The following is a 19,061-nucleotide window of genomic DNA, read 5'->3' on the forward strand; positions in this document are numbered from 1 at the left end:
CACACTCACGTCACTTAGTTTTGCAACTGACTACGAGTTCGAGTTAAAACACTAGTCCGGCAAGGCGTTCCTTCATTCTGAAATCCTACGATCGCTCTATTCCAAGGTAGGGTCTTGGAGATCTTGCGGTCTTTCTACATAGCTTGTACTGCTATTCACTTCTGTCGGAGTGGAAGACACAGATGTCGCCGCTCGCTTATTGTCTTCGTCCCAGTTAGTAAAGGGAGAAAGGGTTTTGATGAAGCTCAGCCAGTCGGCTGCTTGCAAGTGCCCTGTCGGACTCGTCTTTCCTGGACCGATTGGTACAAACTTGCGAGCAAACAGCGATCCTTGCGATCGCGCTAATTTTCCAATCCGTGACAGATCCTTCATGCCTTCATGGTAGGATGTCGGATTACGCATACCTTCAGACCAGTCTGTAAACGTAATCGGTCTTACCCACACTTCTGTAGACGAGTGGTTGATACCAGATTCGTCTCTCGGTCTCAGTATACCCAAAAGCGCGAGAACGGTAGGAAAATACATCTCGTCCGATGCATTAATTTTGGCAAAAGCGTTCCATAGTTGGTCCGAGGCTCGCATGTTAGCGTCCACTCGTAACACGGCCGCCGCGTGAGGGCGACTCAAGCACAACCATTGGTCAGCTTTCCATCGGTACTGGCCAGGAATGTTACGAGTAATACCACCAAATTGGTCGTCCTCGTATTTATTCCTGGGTGTTTCTTCCTCACTACGATGTCTGGCGTTCAACCACGAGACCTTCCATGTGTTCGGTATTGGTTTTGAATTGCCCATGAGTGTGGAGGTTGACGACACTGTCTTCATCTCCGAAGCAGAATTCATCGTTTCTTCAGGTTGCTGGGCTGCTCCGAACAAGGCCGTTTCGCATTCTTCCAAGGTTGCTACTGGTATGCACGTTTCACTCACAAAAATGAACTTGTCGATGGGAGGAATCGTATTGGAGGTGTCGACGTCCTTTTTCTTGGTCATGAGAAAGCGTTTGGTCGCAAATCGTGGATCGGTCTCCGTATCGTTTACGGTTGCAATGTGCATACCGGCTTTGAGTAGATCAATCATGGCACGGGTAATTTGCACCGATCCCCATGCTGGTGTATGAGTCAGGTACTCCGGTTCGGCGTACGAGTGTCCACGACCCATAATTGGCGGTTTGGTCAAAAGACGTGACTTGACAAAGCCGCTTTGTACCCTTTCGGGATACTTGGCGTGGCAGAGCATACTGACGTGAGAAGCTCCCGTCTGAGCCCAAGTCCTCCAAATTTCTTCGTAGGGTATCTCATCGATGATGATTGCTAGCAAAGCCACGTGAAAGGGGCGTTGGTAGAGGTTGGGTGGTTCCTGGGACGGTCGTTGGTAGGGCGCCATACGATAGCCAAAGCGATACAAGGCGTCCATCGGGTTCTGATCGTTTCGGCGTCCACGTCCTCGCTCACCAGTGTCTCCCTTTCTCACATCCCGAGACAACGGAGCTTCGTAACGCGGACGTGTACGAGGCGGATCGGGTCGGTAAGAATCGGAGCGGCCCCGTCGGCGATCGTGCGACGAGGAATTGCTGTTATTGGTAGACGACGAAGCCGCAGCGGCATTCTTCGCCGTCTTTTGTAAATTGTTCAGCGCTGCAGCAAAATCCATGTCTACGCTAGGACCTTATCAAATCTGTACGCTCTCTTGTAAGCGCAAAGTATTCACCGGTGCAATGAGCGAGACAGATGCTATTTGATCTCACTGTCAAGCAAGAAGTCCTGGATTGATCTCGGATCCTTCATTGCGTGGACTGCGAGGAATGCAAACTGTGTCGCAAGCTCTTTGTCACTTCGGGTTGACAAACAGATACGCAAATGAAATATCAATTATGGAAATTTGTTTTTCCATATAACGCATCCGACTCTAGGAAGACAAGGAATTTTTTATCTCGAACACGATGCTGTGACGTGAGTGATTTCAATCCCGCAAGTGTCTGATGCTCGCCCGCTCCCGAGACCATCTTTTCCAGTTACCCCCGTTACTAAAAGCCGTATCCTCTGTTTTGCGTACCCTTGTTCCAGTCAAGGCGCCGAACACGGCAACACTGAAGAGTAAAACCAGCGTTCAGTGGAATCCATCTGTCATCTTATCTACTCAAGAGGTGTGTTTGATCTGGTATCGTTATCGCTATAGATGTTTTCTCCAGTTAGATTTGTGTCTGAGCACAATTATCTTTTGATTAGAAAATCGAAGCGTCCTTGCAATCCAGAGTCGTCCAATTATTTGGCTTATAACTCGTCGCTTTCCTTTGATCTCACGTGTCTCTTTCTACCTTATCGATGTTTTAGAATTAAATCAAAATGGGAAAGCCCAATGGAATCCGTACCGGTCGTAAGCTTCGAATCCACCGAAGAAACCAGCGTTGGAATGATTTGAAGTACTGCAAGGCCAACTCTGTCACCGCCATGAAGGCCAACCCCATGGGAGGATCCACCATGGCCAAGGGAATTGTGCTGGAAAAGATTGGAATTGAAGCCAAGCAGCCCAACTCAGCCATTCGTAAGTGCGTCCGTGTGCAGCTCATCAAGAACGGAAAAAAGATTGCCGCCTTTGTCCCTCGTGATGGTTGTCTCAACTACATTGACGAGAATGACGAAGTCTTGATTGCTGGTTTCGGTCGATCCGGACACGCTGTAGGTGATATTCCCGGAGTACGATTCAAGGTAGTCAAAGTTGCCGGTGTATCACTCTGGGCCTTGTATAAGGAAAAGAAGGAGAAGCCGCGTTCGTAAATATTATAGCACAAGCAGAACTTACTTACAGGTTACTATTGTAGTGTCTGCAGTAAGATTCCATGGTCTAGCCTTGATGGTGTTTTTTGTGGCTTCACAGAAAGTCAAATAATGGCTGCGACGACGACATTGCATCGTACAGGTTTCGTGACGGTCGATACGTCCACAGGATTGCATTTGCTATACTCTGATTTGGAAGATGCTGCGGTCTAGATATTTTAAGGTGTATTGTCGAGACCTACTTAACTTTGGTCACGAATCGCTTTCTGTACGACGGGTGTCTGAAATGAATTGTGCGTTTAGCTTGGATTAGCTTGGACGAGATCCACAAAATAGCTTGGTGTCCAAGACATTGCGATTCTCCTTAGGGCATCATGTCATCATCCGGTTCATCCTGAAATTCCAGGAAAAGCTCTTCCAAAATAGGCATGACCTTGTCCGACTCTTCTGGCGTCAAGAGTATACGATTATCGGGCTGCGACGGGTCTACTTTGCCAACCAACAGGATCGGGTCCAACAAACGAACAAGGTTGAATTCCTGGTTACGGTGCTCAAACGTCAGCAACACCTCGACTTCTTCTTCGTCGTCTTCGTCCTCCATCGACGACTCATCGCCTTCTTCAAAACGTTGCAGCGCCTCTTCGTCATCGTCGTCCTCGAGCTCACCAACCAAGGTGAGGGTTTGTGGAGTCCGTTGCAAGACGAGCTCTTCCCCAAATTCTTCGGCAACAATCGATTCGGCCATGGGAAAGATGTCATCCATGAGGGCATCGTCCAATTCAACCGGAACGAGCTGGTCGTCATCGCCAAAATAGCACAGGGCGACGGAATAGTCGCAAGGGACGCCAATAGTGTACTCAATGCCGTCGACAAAGGCGACCGAATCGGCGAAGCATTCAATGAACGAATTGCCGACGACATCAACAAACGGCGTCGGAACGCCTTCCATATCTTCAGGAACTCGTTTCAGCGTTGGCATGTTGCCGTCCTTGGCCATATTGACTCCAAATAGTATTTGTCGTGCCGAGACAAAAGCAGTCGGGCTACTTGTCGTCATCGGAAGAAGCCGAGACGCTGAAGCCGGAAAGACGAATGCGTCGAGATGTGTTAGGGATACCAGAGCCACCAAAAGAAAAAGCCCAGCATCGGAGGCTTTCATGATTACGACAAGAGATCTGCTCGTATTTGCAAAATGGCTGTAAGGAGGGATGCAATGATCGCTCAAGGTCAAGATTCCTTGACGGAAAGCTTGCCGTGATGAGAGTACTTCCAGTAGTGTCAAAGAAGTACGTGATCGGTTTTCGTATCATTGATGGTACCATACCGGTATTCATTTTGGATGGATCTCGAGTTGGAGAATCTATTCTTTGTAGGTTTGCGATCTTTATACTCACAAGAAAGAATCTACGACAGACGCTCCGTGGTTCCACGAAACAAATGGATCACGAATATTGCGTGACTCGCCGAACGGAATCGGAAAGCATATTTTCCGCATTGCACGGAGTGAATCGACCATGGGGAGCAGCAGCACGCATTGTGCTTCCGACGGCAAATATAGACCATCTCCCGTCTTTTTTCATGACTGTTGTTCCGGAGACTCCCGTCGGTAAGGGAGAGAACGAGTGCAAGTCCCAATCACAGACACACAATCTATCCAGCTTCATTGCCTACTTAAATGATGTTCTGTACAACTTATCCGATGCTGCCGTTTACGGCTGTCGAACTCGCCAAAGATCGCTCTGGCGGAAAAATTCGCCGCCTGCGGATTCTTCAGTCGTCAAGGAGTACGCACCACCTCATTTAGAGTCGCAGTTTGAAGCAATGTACCGTATGTTCCGTCCCTGCCTCGTCCAACGTGACGAGCACGTGAACGCTTCAGCCATTGTGCAAGGCTGCCGAGGCAGTGGCAAGACCTTGCTGGTGAATCAGTGCTTTCAGGCTTTGCGAGATGAGCTAGATGCACAGTCTCACGCCACACCACCCTTTCGAGTCGTGCGCGTCCACGGGTTGCTCGTGCCGGGTGACAATGTTGCACTGGTCGTACGAGAAATGCTAAACCAGCTTGCCAACGCAGCATTCGAGGAGAGTCAAACAGATCTGGAACGACAGCAACAACAAGAACAACAGGAAATGGAATACAATACCGATGAACCATTATCCAAACGTGCCAAATCTTCTCGAAGTCGACTGGAACGCTTCTTCCAGCTACAGTCGCAAAAGGCATCGTTCGTCAACAACATTCAACTTTTCAACGAAGTGTTGCAGATTGCCAAGGACGACAATATTCCTATCGTAATTGTTCTGGATGAGCTCGATCTTTTTCTGGGACAACAGAAAGCGACGGCAAATTCTTTGGATAGTGGTTTGACGGAGCATAAAGATCGACAACTGTTACTTTATCACCTTCTCGATCGCGTAGCTTCCGACGGTTCATCTGTGTGCTTTGTCGGTATGACCTGCCATCTAGGCCTCATCGGTTTACTGGAAAAACGAATTCGTAGTCGAGCCGAGGGTACATCTCAATTTCTTCAATTTGGACCGTGCACGTCCATCGGCAAACTTCGCGATATTGTGTCGTGCAAGTTGGAATCGACACGAAAAGACCACTATGATGCGGCTTATCAGCCATCGCTTTACCACGAAATTCGCGCACTCCTGACCAAACCTGCAGAAGACGACAATCATCCCACAAGGAGACGAGTTTATAATGCTTTCGTGCGGGATTGCATGTTGGGTCAAGATGTTCGCTGGTTCAGCCGCGTCTTGACATTCGCGATTACAAACTATCGGATGGATTGCTTGGCCGCCATGGAAGGTGATGCTAGCTCATCGGCATCTCCGATTCCAACATTTGATGCCGAATACCTCTTGGAAGCATTGGCCGATATGGGAGGATCCTTGGCATCTGAATCGGGAGAACGCGACCTGGTGATAGTAGAGGATGTGGCTGTCGATCCCCGTATGCAAGCCTTGCGAGATTTGTCGGGCCCGCAAGCAGCGCTGGTATTGGCTACGAGGCGAATTCTATCCCGGGACAATCGCCGGGAGCAAAGCAACGCCGTTTTGACGCTTGAACGCATGTTGGAAGAGTACCTTGGCTCGTACAAAGGTAGTTCAAATCGGTATTCCAAACAAGTTCTGACCAAGGCTTTTGTTGACTTGCTTAGTGTTGGCCTGCTACGTCCCGCTTCAGATCATAGCGGTGGGGCACCCCTGCAGTACCAACATGATCGTTCCGTCTTGGATTTGGAGCCGTCTCTTTTGCAAGCTGTTCCTTTGCAGCTAACGGTTGACGTGTATCGCGAATTGGAAGGAGCGATAGCTCAGAACATTATGGGTTGTTCGACTGCTCTCCGAGAGTGGGGGCGAAAGATGAACTAGCGAATGGTAAACAGCCTATGCCAAAACTGCACCTATTGCTCTGTATTAAATTTCCATCTTGATAGATAGAGAACAACAAGACACACCTTCCAAATCTACATTACCGAAAATGCTGGAATTGGCTGAGCGGACGATACCTCGGTAATCATTGCACCGCCTTCCCCTGCAGCTATGTTTGTCCGAATTGTGGGCGGATTCATTCGATTGACTTCGTCTAGCGTAAGTAGAACGCTTTGCAGCGCCTCCTGGTCGATAGGTTGTCCCATGAGGCGCAGAAATTGCTTGACATGCGAAAGCGCCATGTCTGTGCTCAAATTCAAAAAATGATCGGACATGAATTGTTGGATCCATTTAGGCAATTTCGATCGTTTGTCATGGCGATTATATCGACTGTCTGCAAAGATCATCAGCCCATAGTCGGTCTTACTTCGAATGACACGACCAACACACTGTGAAGCTTGGCGAATGGCGTCAAAATTTAGAAAGTCTTGTTCACGAATCTGGTAGTGTGTCTGAAGATACTCCAGTCTAGCTCTGAGGGTATGCGAAAGAGTGTACTGAAAGGGAACACCAAACATAATCACAGCTCGTCCGTAATGTCGATCAAAGTTGATACCTTCCGATACTTTTCCCCGTGCTACTGATAGAAAAACGGCGCCCCGCCCACAATCACAGGCTCTGCGGTAATTGTCCAAAGCTAAGGTGGTTTCGACCACATCTTTGGTTTCTATAAAAACAAGCTTCGATTTGGTCAACTCTCGTAGAATTCCGATCGCATCCCACTCACTGATCAGGGATTCCATATAACTGTACGATGTGAAGAAAGCAACCACGCCATCAGGGATGGTACTGCACAGTTCGACCAACATGGTTCCATAATTTCGAATGACACCCATGTCACCTCGGTCTTCGTACTTTGTAGATACCGCCAGCTGATCCGATCCTTTCGTGATCACCAGTGGGCGAATACATGGACGGAACGTAGACATGGACAGCGACTCGGAGACACAAGGTTCAAACTGCAACAGTTTGGGATAGAGATCAATGGGTGACAGTGTTCCCGATGTGATGATCACGCTCCCGAATCGCTTGAAAAGAGGTGCAATAGCCAGTGACGAATCCAAACAAACAAGTTGAATTACAGGGTCCGTAGCCCCTGGAATGGAGGACCCGTTCGGCTCCATGATAATAGCAAACTTGGCGACTCCTTCACTGTAAGCAGCAAGTAGACTTGAAAAGTCCGCAACGTCTGTCAGTGAATTAAAATCGTCCAGATTCGAAACTTGCAGGGTGCGTAGCAAGGACGATAGCCGGGAATAGGCAAACCGCAAAGGCTTGGCTTCCAGACTGGTACCATTTGTCATGCGATGTAAGAATGCTAGCGGCGTTTCACTCCGCACACCTCCATTCGGCCCTGCAACGGAACGCAGCCTAGCTTTCAAATGCTCCACGACTTTTTTCATAAATCCTATAAAGTGTTCGGCTCGACGAATGTTGCCGGGTACGGCTTCATTCAAAACATCAGGATTGAGCACATTCTGTATTCCAGAGCACAGGTGAATGTGAGACAAAAATATTTATACTATGGGAAGGATAACCAGTGTCGGACCAAGAAAAAAACGTACGCTTGTGAGTCCAGCATCATTCGCCGGCGCATCCAGTAATCCTTGGTCAATCAAGCCGTTGACGAGATTTTGGTACTCGGTCTGCAACCTTTGATTGTCAGATGCTTTCAGGCGAGACACTTCTGATGACAAGCGTCCAAGAGAACGTGTAGCTTGTTCCAATCCTCGGTCGTTGATGGTCACTGATAACGCTTCAATGCATACACTATCAATGTTGTGGGCTTCGTCAAACACCACGATACTTTCGGCTTCGAGTTCTTTCGAAACCATTTTGGCTACATAACGAGAAAAGGAACAGCAGAGTGTAAGCGCGTGAACCTCAAGGATTGTACAAAACGCAGCCTCAAGCGACGTACCAACTTTTGGATCAAGCATGTACTGATAGTTGAATACGAGTATATTGGCGTGATTAATGGCTTGCCGAGTCAGATAATATGGACACCATCCACGCCGCTTGCCCCACTTCTGCAGCTCTTCCAAATCGTACACGCCACTGGGCATTGAAGTGGACTCGCCTGCAGCATGAAAATTATCATAATAGCTGCAGGTTTCGATCGAGCCCGGACGCTTCTGTGCTTCTTCCAAAACCCAGCTCGCCGTTAGACTTCGGCAAGCCGCATCGACGGCTTCCCGATCGCTTTCGGCCATGACTCGCTCGTGAACACACATATTCCGTCGACTGCTTAAACACAATGCTAGAGCCCCGCTTCCACCAGCTCCGCGACCGTCCGAGATCGGTCCCATGGGAGGTTTTTGTAAATTGGCGGTATAGACCTTTCGAGGCTTCTTGCGATTGGGCGAGCCATTGCTGGTAATGTGGGTGATGGCAGTGACGTTTACATCCCCGCTACTGCCCGCAACCGGAACGTTTTCAATATCCCCGTCAGTGTCCATTGGCAAGATGTTTTCTTCCTGGTGCCGTTGTAGTTCTTGCGACCGGTACGCTAAAACTGTCGCGAGTTCTTCCATAACGTGATTCATTTCCGGAACGGTTCGAGTGCAATACACGAGCTTACCCGCCGACGGATTCGCAAACTGGTAGGAAGTAATCAGCGATAGCAAACATACGGTTTTTCCCGTTCCCGTAGGCATCTCCAGGAGACAGTGCCCACCTGCGTCCAGCGACTGTTTCAGTGCTCGCATGTACTGATGCTGCTCAAGGTAGATGCGATCGTACGGAAAGAACACATCCAGGCCGTCCAAATCGAATCTCATTTTGACGCCTTTTTCACACCTTCCGCTTATGCAAAGCTTTCAGGAATTGCCTATGAAGAGAACGGTCAATTCCTCATTGATGACTGACAAGACTTGTTTCTGTTTACGGTAATGAAGTCTCTCGCAATCCTTTTGCAATAGATCGATCGATCGACAGAATGGAAGCAACTTTTGATTACTTACTGTTACAGTTATTGTGTATAGGTATACTCTTTCTATTTATATATTTGCAGAAAATCATAGTTTTACAAACCGGGTTCCCTACTAGAACCTTCATTCTTTGTAATTTCTCTCGAACATTTCAATTTGCGTATGTTGCTGAATTTTTCCTTTTTTGCCTTTTGACCGAAAGCTATCTTACTTACTACCTACCCAGCCACCGACAGCCTGTTTTCTATAGTACTGGAGCAAGACCAGAGTATAGAATTTGCTGCTGTTATAGCTTAATTGGAGACCGGGTTCCTTTAATGTCATTTAATGTTGTCTATTCGAATATGTCGCTCGTTTCGGTCTCGGTAGGAGTTTCAACGGATGAGGATTCTGCCGCTTCCGCGGGCATTGCGGTCGCGGAGGATTCCTTACTCTCAATCTTATCTTTGGTAAAGATAAACACTTCTTCTAGAACTGCTCGATTCCTTTGTAGTGATGTCGGACCCATGGCATCCTTCCACTGGACCCTCCTTCGCATCAAGTGTTTACTTTCGTGTGCCATTCCTTCCGATTGCTTGTGTTTGAGTTCCCGTAACTTTTTCAGCAGTTTCGCACGCTCCGCGGCGGCTTGTTTTAAGCTTTCCCGCATGAGTGCCGCTTTTTCGTTTTCGCGTTCCTTCCGGGCCATTTGTTCCGTACTTATCCGCGGACGTTTCTTGGCCGGAGCTCCGGTCGGTTCGTTGGTCCACCAATGCGGACGGGATATTTCCCCCTTTTCAAACTGTGCTACCTGAGAGACGCGTTCCTGGATTTGTGCCCGTAGCGCGGCGAACGGATCCAACGGAATAGCAAACGCCGTCGCCGCCTGGGATTTGGCTTCCCACGTTTCTTTGAGTTCGTTCAAAGCTGCCTGTACTTCCACGATAGGAGTCGGCCCCGTCAAAATATCCGTCACTTGAGCTATTGGGGGTTTGCGGGACGAAGCGGAACGGTCTTGAGCCTGTTTGACGATAATATTCACCGTTTTACTGATGCGGCGAATGTGTTTGTTGATTTTGGATTCCGTCACGGCTTGTCGATTGAAGGGTATTCGCCGCAGAAAGATCAGAAGCGGTAACAGCAATGGACTGGTCGCTGATGGTTTACTGTACACGGGAGGCGCCGGTTCTTTCCTTGTTGGGGGTTTGGATCCTGGTGGAGGCTTCACTGGCGGTGGTGTTGGACCCGGAGTGGTACAGTCCACAAGCCATTGGGAAAGTAATCTCAAGCCTCCCGCTTCCAAGAACGATGTGATCCGAGCATATTCCATCCAAGTCGGTATGCTGGGCAGGGTCACCGCATGCTCGTCCGCGGACGCGACGGCCTCGGGCGAAGCGGAATGCGAAGCGGCCAGTCGGGTAGTTCGAGTTGTCTTTGCTGCCGTCTCGGGGGACTCATCTTTCGGTTCTACCGGAATGGGAGGATCCTTTTCATCCGCTTCCAGCCCTCGTTCGAGAATATTCAGGGAAATAGACCGAGTCACCAGAGTATGGCAGTGTGCGGCAACCAGACCCACAAAGCGCAAAACCTTGTCTTTCGCCAGCGCTCCCGGTACCACATCGTCGTCGTCAGCCACCCCGCGCGACGATTCACAACATTGCACCAAAGAGCGCTCCACCGAAGTCGCTCCACACCAGAATTCTTCGTCAGCGGGGATCTCCGAGTTATTCTTCGGGGGTCGGGCTCGCTGATAGGCCTGAAACCGTTGGCTCAGATAGTCCCTACGCATTCGATCGTCTAGCGCGAGTTTCGTGACGCTGGGATCCATCAAGACGTGCGTCGGTGATTTCGGAACTGCCTCATGCAGCTTAGACATGGCCAATCTCGACTGCCGTCGACCAATGGAGGACCTCGTTCCCTTCGATGACGAATAGTCGTTCCCAGAGCCCATGGTGAAAACCATCGCGACCGTCGAAACAGTACACCTCTGACCAGGGAAGTATTTAAATTTAACTCTTAAAAATATTTGAAAGTTTTATGTCCACCTAGTTGGAAAACGCTGACGTAGGACGTACGTGGATTTCGGGCCGTACTGGAATGAGTCAGGGTTTCCGGCTGACCCGTAGCTTGCCACTTACGATTTTGATCCTATGGTATGACGCGAAAGTTTGACTTGCTTTCGTTCTAGTCACTCACTATATCAACAACAGTCGCGTGCCGACTACGACCAAAACTGTAGTAGTTAGGGCTCGCTTGCAACATACCCACATAATCAACGTACTCCCACTTTCGCTACTCCATCACACCTGACAGTAATATATACGACCACCATGAAGTCTGTTGCTCCCGTCCTTTTCGTACTTCTTCCTTTGGCAACTGCCTTTACCGGATCGTCTTCCTTTGCCGGTGCGTCCATCGGAATTTCGACTGCCAGAGAGGAACAATCCAGCTTGACGATGGAATATATTCGTAAGTCCAACGAACGGTAAAACTGTATTGACTGTGAGCAAGGATGGCCTTTCCTCTGTATCTGCTATAATATATCTATCCAGAATCTGACATCGCGTATCGGGGTCTGTCGTTCTCTCAGCTAGTGGAATGAGCAAAGAACAGTGGCGCAAGGTCAAGGAAGCCGAAAAGTCCAAGAACAACGGCAAGAATCTCGGAAAGACTGGCATTACAACCTTCAAGTCCCGGTCTTTTATGGATTGGCAAAAAAGCGGTGGCAAGAATCTTTTCCCAGTGGACCCTACTAAAGTCAAGAGCCCAAAAGACCTTCCTTACATGTACGTATTTGACTCATCCTCTGCCAACAACGATTAAGTGGTATCTCGCATCGACATCTGTGAAGACTGTTTGAAAAGGACTCATTTCTTACTTTGCTATGCACTTCTCCTTTTAGGCAACGCCCAGGCGGTATGCCCGATGATTCGGACCTGAAAAAACCTAACCCTTTCAGTAACATGTTTAGCTTTGGTGGCAAGAAGAAGGTGGACGAGCCCGAACCGGAAGAAAAGAAAACCAACTGGTGGACTTTGTAAAACTCGAAGATGTTACGAAAATATTTAGATCGGCAACTCACTGTCAAAATTTGCAGTTAATTAGTATCAACAGTTTTTGATACGGATTCGATCCTATGTCTTGGCAATGACACCGGAGAAATCTATTGGTACTGCCACGGTGCTATGAGCCGTCAACACAACTTTCTTACGACATTGTGAGCCTCGTTCTATTGGCAATGGCAGAAACTGTGATTTTGCGAATAGAGGATGTCGTGTTTGCTTTGAGTGAAAAGGAGCTAGGCGGTCGGACATATGGAAATCAAATCGGTTAGAAAGTAGGAGGGACAAAGAATCCGACTTCCAAATATACTGTAACGTGTAAAACAGCGGCCGTCTCCACGCAGAATATAACGCAACCATACAGACAACTTGTACTTTGTTGTGGACATGAAATGTGGCTGGGTGAAAGGTTTTGTACAGATTCGTTTGGAATGTAAGGTTGTGCAATGTGTGGAAGGTTCGAAGTGACTGTGAGTCTTATGATTCGGAATCGCTCGAATACCGGACGTCCGACGTGAGCGGAAGTCCCAATTTTCTGTATCACGAGTCGAGGAACGACTCTTTCTTTACCATCCGTATCAGGTAGGGTACACTTTGAATATACAGTACCGTCTTGTCGTCGTCATCTCTGTGCTGGATGCATCCATCTATCGGTAAGCCTGTTGGATCGGCTTTCCCCGAGTACACAGAGCATTCACAGTTACAGCGCTTGCATCGCTGCCAGTTGGTCACCTCAATCCCGAAGATCCATCTATCCAACAACATTGTCTGACGGTGAATTGGTCATTCGATTGGTGGTTTTTCCTTTGAAATTAGCAGTTGATTGTATTTTACGTATTTGGATTGGTGTAAGTGGCGTAAGGAGTTCGCTTTGGTGAGCTCGAACGCAATCCATCTTCCTTTTCCTACGAGCTGAGGTCGAATACCTGTCCTGATGAGACCACCGAAACGAGGTAGAAAACTGCTGCTACTCTTGTTGATTTTTTTGGGAAGCGTTTGCCTGGCCTTTTCCAACGTGGGAAGCTCAAACATTCCGAATAGCAACCTCCCGAGAGAGCAGCAACGTCCACACACTGCAGGCATGCCGTCGATTACCAAACGACGAAAGGTATGCGTCACTCTGATGACACCCAACAATGACGGAACGAGCAATAGCAAGGAACTATTCCAGGCTGGGAAATTAGAAGAGTTGAAACAGAAGGAGGCCGAGCTCGCTTCGTTACTGGCAGCGGTTCGTCGCGAAAAGCTATCCGCCCTGCGGTCACGACCTTTGACTATTGGAGTGGTTGGTTTTGGTCGGTTTGGACAGTTCATCGCCAGAACTTTTGCCAAATATGGACGAGTCGTGGTCACGTCCCGGTCCGATTACACCGAAATCGCGTCCGGGATGGGAGTCACATACGTGCCGTTGTCCGACCCGGAAGCCTTTTTGGACGAGGGACTCGACGTGATTGTGCTAGCCGTTAGCATTCTGTCCTTCAAATCAACACTCAAAACCTTGGTCCCGCATATTCAAAGAAATTTGGAGAAGCAACAAGAAAACAACAAGATTATCGGACGCGGTCCCTTGATTGTAGACGTTCTCAGTGTCAAGGAGCACGCTCGCAAAACCATGTTAGATTTTTTACCGAAACCTGTGATATCCTCTGTACCCATCCCATGTTTGGTCCAGATTCGGGTAAGAACGGTTGGATGGGCTTGAACTTTGTCTATGAGAAAACCCGCATCGACAAGGTTGTACTCGAACCCGGTACTTACAAGCTTGAAAAAGGAGGCGCCGACGGCCTGAATGACATGTCCAACGATGCCTTCACGGACGGCCAGGGCAGAGTGCACTCGGTCCATGAAGACAGTGAAGCGCACATTGAAGGAGTCGATCGAATGGAGCGATTCTTGTCGATTTGGGAAGAAGAAGGCTGTCGGATGGTCCGCATGAACTGCCAGGAACATGATGCCTACGCTGCAAACTCACAGTTCATTACTCATCTCATGGGCCGAATTTTGGGGTCGCAAGGCCTTGCCAAAACACCCATTGATACCTCTGGATTTGAGTCGGTTTTAAAACTGGTAGGGAGTACGACAGCGGACAGCTTTGAACTCTTTTACGGACTTTACAAATACAATGGGAATAGTGTGGCTACCATCAATCAACTGCGAGCCGCCTTGGATGATGTCGTACGCGATCTCAAAGCCAAGGAAGAGGAGGAACAAAGCAAGTCAGTGAATGACGCTACCACACTAGAAAGCGTTCCAAAAGGCAAAGCATAAGAGAAATCAACTAGCAAGTGTTCGCTTACAAATTTGACGCACTCTATTCCTCGATGTTCGTCTTTGTCTTTACCATATTCCCAGGCGAGGGACAATCTTTCGTTGTTACAGCAGTTTGCCGAGACCGAAAAGTTCCATGGCGATACCGGCACCACCTTGATCATTGGTTTCGTCCAACACGACACTGGCCGCGCCTTGTGCAGTTGGTACAGCGTTGCCGACGGCAATCCCCACAGCCGCCTTTCGTAGCATGCCGACGTCGTTCTCGGCATCACCAATGGCGAGCAAATCAGCGTGCATGTACAGACCGAGATGATCGCACAATTTTTCAACCCCGAGTGCCTTCGAACAACCGGACGGCAATACTTCGAGCATGGTTGGGACAGCCTGTGTGACTTCCGCGCTGTACTGTCGCGCTAATTCTTCAAGCCGAGGTCGCACTTTGTCACTGAGCATGTCGACGTTGTCGTCCATGAGTAAACACTTGTGAAAGCTGACTTTGTGTGACGTGAGGGACTCCAGGACGGTGGCTTTGGGTTCCCCGTATTTGGCGTGAAAATCTCGAATGTGTGAGGATTTCGTATGCTTGCTGCAAAACATGGTATCACCGTCGTATCCAAAGACAGATACGTCAAGTTCCTGTGCAAGTTTCTCGACGGCGGCTACTTCGTCCAACGACAATTTTTCTTCGTAAATGACGTTGCCCGCGGCGTCGACGACGTACAGTCCTTGAATAAAGACGCCGGGACACTGTGCGAATAATGGACCAAGTTCCGGACCGAGACTGTCGAGGGCTCCTTGTCGGGACTTTCCCGTCGCGGGGAAGACGTATAATAATGGATGCACGGGCGAAAAGGCGGCTTCCACAGCGTCCTGTACCGCGCGAGTCGTGATGGGATGCAAGTCGTGCGCCGACGTCAACAGGGTCCCATCCACGTCCGTCGCAATGGCCCGGATCTTTCCTAGTTTGGTACGCAGCGCGTCGTCTACGGTATATTTGGAGACGTAGCGACTCCAATCGGTAGCGGTCGTCTGCGGATCGACTCGCTGTTGTGACTTTTGTTCCTCGTTCTGCTCTTGTAGTTCCATCTCTTGCAAAGCTCCGAGTACCATTTCGTGCAAGCCCATAATGCTCGGTACGAGTTCATCGCCGCCACTATCTGGTTCTTTTTCTTCTACGACTGGTAACACATCGTCTTCGAGTAAGGATTGGTGAATATTGAGGACGTTCATCAAGTCGTCATCCGAGTAGAGATCCCCTTTGGTCGGTTTTGCTCGGGACGCTTCGAACGGATTTATGGGAATCCTACCGTCGGGTTTCCAACCACTCACACCCATAAACTCGGCATCTTCCGAATCGGAATTTGGACGACCCCTGTGATCGTCATTGTCGGTTGCTCCAGACGTTGCCGAGCAGCGTCGCGCAAGGGGTCGGCGGCGTAGCAGAGATGGCGCGACGAATGCCCTACAACTCCACCTGGACGAGCTCACTGCCGTGGCGAATATTACGAAAGCTAATGGTCCCGTCGGTCCGATAAACATGACTGTCGTGGGGAACTCTAGTCGAAAGTGGGTACTGTGTAAGTTGTATTGACAGTCATTCACTATCACAGTGCAGATTCCTCAATACCCAATAGGGAATTATATTGTTGTAACATTATTTCGTTCCACAAAACCCAATTCTCTCGATGGGATTTTGGCTCCATTTCAGTAGAGTACCCGGACGTGAGTTTTACCCTTATAACTACTTCAATTTGGCGGTAGCACTTTTCGAATATTCCACCTGGAATTACAAAGCCATCATGGAATGCCGGATTCCAGTGCTGGTGGTGAGTGATGGATTCCCAAAGTACCATACTCGCTACTATGACATACAGTGCCCAAACGGAAGGGACGAGGCTCGAGAGCCGCAGAAACGGTTCGTCCGAGTGACGTTTGTCCGCGCGCCCGTTTGAAAACGATGGGTTGTGACATTGGAGTTTGGTATCCAAACCGAAGAAAACCCGGTGTCGGAAAGATTCCATCCTCCCCATCCAACCAACCAAAAACATCCAATCCTCGCGAGGATCCGTACGGCGTATGGCAGCCGTTGATGTTCCACCGTTCGGCCGATCGATGGAGACGAGACGCCCAAGTCCACCGACGAGTGTCGACACCTCGACATCCGCACAACCCAGTCCTCGCGCGCGTGTCTAGTGTACACCACACCAACAATACCACAGTAACGTTCCAATCTCTCCACCTGCTGTTGTTGTTGCTATTGCTTGGTAGCTTTGTGTCCCGTAGTGCTGTTACTCGATCCAAATCCTTCTTGGTTACCTTTTTGATACACGTATACAAGTAGTGTGTGTGTGTGTGTCACTATGAAGTTCTACTGGACAATGTTGCTGTTGGCGACTACTTCTTCGTCGGCGTTTGTCCCGCAGTCGTCGTCAAAACCTTCCTTTGCCCTGCACGCCAAAAAGGTGAGCTTTAAAGAAGATTCACGCCGAGCACTCGTGGCAGGAATCAACAAAGTGGCCGATGCGGTCCGTGTCACGCTAGGTCCCAAGGGACGGAACGTTGTCCTCGAACGCAACTACGGCGCCCCCGAAATCGTCAACGACGGGGTTACCATTGCTCGCGAAATCAGTCTCCGGGACCCGGAAGAAAACGTCGGAGCTCGGCTCATTCAAGAAGTCGCCGCCAAGTCCGACAGCAAGGCCGGAGACGGAACCACCACGTCCACCATTATGACCCAAGCGCTCGTCAACAACGGGATGCGAGCCGTTACGGCTGGTGTCAGTCCGGTGGGCTTGAACCGAGGCTTGCGCAAGGCGGCACGAATCATTGCCGACGAGATTACGGCGATTGCTACGGTACGTACTCGGGATTGCCTACCCCTGCATCTACATCAACTCGTGTGCCGCAACGCCTGACTTATTCCTCCCAACTTTTTTGCTTCTACTTGATTATTTGCTACGTTCCGTAGCCCGTCTCGGGCATTGAAGATCTCAAGAACGTCGCCACCATTGCGTCAGGATCCATTGAAATGGGACGCATCATTGCCCAAGCGGCGGACAAGGTGGGGGACACTGGCTCCACCGTGGTGGAAGAATCACAGACTCTGATCGACGAGATTGAGTTTACCGAAGGTTTGACTATTGATCGCGGCTACATCTCGCCGTACTTTGTCAAGGACCAGGAACGTCAGGTCGCCGAACTCGTCAACCCCAAAATCCTCGTTACCGACGCTAAGATCGACGACGTCAACGATATTGTGCCGCTCCTCGAACAACTCGTCAAGACCAAGGATCCACTGCTCATCATCGCCGAAGACGTCACTGGTGAAGCACTGTCAGCCTTGGTAGTCAACAAGATGCGTGGTGTTTTGGATGTCGTTGCCATTAAAGCCCCTGGTTTCGGCAACCGCCGACGAGAATACACCCAAGATATTGCTATTGCCACCGGAGCATCCTTCGTCGCCGAGGAACTCGGTATTACCCTAGATTCGGTCACAATCGACATGCTGGGTACCGCCGATCGTATCGTTGTGGGTAAGGAACAGACAACCATTGTTACGGACGGAAAACAACAAGAAGCCATTGATGCCCGTATCGCCCAACTGCGTCGGGAAGAAGAAACTGCCGAAACTGATTACGATGCCGACAAGTGCCGGGAGCGGGTGGCCTCGCTCGGCGGAGGTATTGCCAGAATCAAGGTCGGTGCCGCGACAGAAACCGAGCTCAAGGACAAGAAATTGCGTTACGAGGATGCCTTGAATTCCGTTCAGAGTGCCCGTGAGCTCGGGATCGTACCTGGAGGTGGGGCCTGTTTGGCGCATTTGCAAATCACCTTGAAAGAAAAAATTATGGACGCCATGGAAACTGAAGACGAACGTCAGGGTGCCCTAATTATGATCAAGGCTATGGCATACCCTGCCATGCAAGTGGCCGAGAATGCCGGTATTGAAGGTGCCGTTGTACTCGCTAAGATTCAAAATTTGTGCGAAGAAAAGGGTTTCGGATATGGCTGGGATGCTGGTTCTATGGAATACTGTGACTTGATGGAACGTGGTATCATTGATCCGGCCAAGGTCACAATCAATGCCATTGAAAACTCGGCGTCCGTCGCGGGTCTCGTTCTGACGACGGAATGCTTGGTAACCGAAATTCCCATTCAAATGAGCGAGGAGGACAAGCAGCGAATGTTTGATCAACAAAACATGGCGGCCGGTATGGGGCCCGGTATTTCGTAAACGACGCAAAAGTACTGCGGAGGAACGGCTGGAAAACCTCGTCCGCGAGGTCATTCTCTTTACCCATGCACTTAGGTGAGCGTAGCGAACCGACACCAGCATCTACAAGTTGATGCCGTTTCTCTATAGGATCACGTAGATTGCAAGACTAACCAATTAACTAGCCGGGCTAACACAATGCGAGCTCTTGTACTGGGATCACGTAGATCACAAGACTACTATTTAGCCGAATGTACAAAAGTCACCTTTATTCCCCGGGATCACAGAGATCGCAAGACTTACTAATTCTCTGGCTGAGTGTACAAAATTGACGTTTCGTTCCAGGATCAGCAGATCACGAGACTTGCCAATCCTCTAGCCGAGTGGACAA

The 19,061-nt window shown here is 49.5% G+C and overlaps 9 protein-coding genes across 9 annotated transcripts; 4 read left to right on the top strand and 5 right to left on the bottom strand.

Annotated features, from left to right (window-relative positions):
• Window positions 1–96: 96 nt before the first annotated feature.
• PHATRDRAFT_43283 (predicted protein) lies at window positions 97–1,770 on the bottom strand (the record flags this gene model as incomplete). Its single annotated transcript, XM_002177810.1, has 1 exon — window positions 97–1,770. Exon 1 carries the CDS (start codon window positions 1,648–1,650, stop codon window positions 97–99), a length of 1,554 nt encoding a protein of 517 aa, XP_002177846.1. The 5' UTR covers window positions 1,651–1,770.
• A 329-nt stretch (window positions 1,771–2,099) lies between these two features.
• Window positions 2,100–2,801, top strand: PHATRDRAFT_50701 (predicted protein). The gene is made up of 2 exons (XM_002177504.1): window positions 2,100–2,143; window positions 2,331–2,801. Exon 2 carries the CDS (start codon window positions 2,343–2,345, stop codon window positions 2,772–2,774), a length of 432 nt encoding a protein of 143 aa, XP_002177540.1. The 5' UTR covers window positions 2,100–2,143; window positions 2,331–2,342; the 3' UTR covers window positions 2,775–2,801.
• A 337-nt stretch (window positions 2,802–3,138) lies between these two features.
• On the bottom strand, window positions 3,139–4,044 carry PHATRDRAFT_43285 (predicted protein; the record flags this gene model as incomplete). The annotated part of the gene is made up of 1 exon (XM_002177811.1): window positions 3,139–4,044. Exon 1 carries the CDS (start codon window positions 3,931–3,933, stop codon window positions 3,139–3,141), a length of 795 nt encoding a protein of 264 aa, XP_002177847.1. The 5' UTR covers window positions 3,934–4,044.
• Window positions 4,045–5,061: 1,017 nt separating this feature from the next.
• Window positions 5,062–9,115, bottom strand: ERCC2 (xeroderma pigmentosum group D complementing protein; the record flags this gene model as incomplete). The annotated part of the gene is made up of 5 exons (XM_002177812.1): window positions 8,632–9,115; window positions 8,137–8,475; window positions 7,781–8,055; window positions 6,386–7,693; window positions 5,062–5,124 (listed from the first exon to the last, which is right to left on the bottom strand). The coding sequence occupies exons 1-5, from the start codon at window positions 8,993–8,995 to the stop codon at window positions 5,062–5,064; spliced, it is 2,349 nt and encodes a 782-aa protein (XP_002177848.1). The 5' UTR covers window positions 8,996–9,115.
• A 364-nt stretch (window positions 9,116–9,479) lies between these two features.
• PHATRDRAFT_43287 (predicted protein) lies at window positions 9,480–11,075 on the bottom strand (the record flags this gene model as incomplete). The annotated part of the gene is made up of 1 exon (XM_002177813.1): window positions 9,480–11,075. The coding sequence occupies one exon, from the start codon at window positions 11,073–11,075 to the stop codon at window positions 9,480–9,482; it is 1,596 nt and encodes a 531-aa protein (XP_002177849.1).
• A 379-nt stretch (window positions 11,076–11,454) lies between these two features.
• PHATRDRAFT_32471 (predicted protein) lies at window positions 11,455–12,165 on the top strand (the record flags this gene model as incomplete). Its single annotated transcript, XM_002177505.1, has 3 exons — window positions 11,455–11,593; window positions 11,715–11,910; window positions 12,027–12,165. 3 exons carry the CDS (start codon window positions 11,455–11,457, stop codon window positions 12,163–12,165), a joined length of 474 nt encoding a protein of 157 aa, XP_002177541.1.
• Window positions 12,166–12,918: 753 nt separating this feature from the next.
• PHATRDRAFT_43288 (prephenate dehydrogenase) lies at window positions 12,919–14,454 on the top strand (the record flags this gene model as incomplete). Its single annotated transcript, XM_002177506.1, has 2 exons — window positions 12,919–13,659; window positions 13,806–14,454. Exons 1-2 carry the CDS (start codon window positions 13,121–13,123, stop codon window positions 14,452–14,454), a joined length of 1,188 nt encoding a protein of 395 aa, XP_002177542.1. The 5' UTR covers window positions 12,919–13,120.
• A 105-nt stretch (window positions 14,455–14,559) lies between these two features.
• Window positions 14,560–15,390, bottom strand: PHATRDRAFT_9904 (predicted protein; the record flags this gene model as incomplete). The annotated part of the gene is made up of 1 exon (XM_002177814.1): window positions 14,560–15,390. A coding segment is annotated over one exon (831 nt), but the record flags the coding sequence as incomplete, so codon positions are not given.
• Window positions 15,391–16,835: 1,445 nt separating this feature from the next.
• On the top strand, window positions 16,836–18,691 carry CPN60_2 (nuclear-encoded-like protein of chloroplast gro; the record flags this gene model as incomplete). Its single annotated transcript, XM_002177507.1, has 2 exons — window positions 16,836–17,312; window positions 17,426–18,691. The coding sequence occupies 2 exons, from the start codon at window positions 16,836–16,838 to the stop codon at window positions 18,689–18,691; spliced, it is 1,743 nt and encodes a 580-aa protein (XP_002177543.1).
• Window positions 18,692–19,061: the final 370 nt, after the last annotated feature.

This window comes from Phaeodactylum tricornutum, chromosome 2 (assembly GCF_000150955.2).
Source record: "Phaeodactylum tricornutum CCAP 1055/1 chromosome 2, whole genome shotgun sequence".
Lineage (NCBI taxonomy): Eukaryota > Bacillariophyta > Bacillariophyceae > Surirellales > Neidiaceae > Phaeodactylum > Phaeodactylum tricornutum.

Coding starts and splice junctions, on each gene's coding strand:
- PHATRDRAFT_50701 (XM_002177504.1), top strand. CDS start 2,343: ATGGGAAAGCCCAATGGAATCCGTACCGGTCGTAAGCTTCGAATCCAC.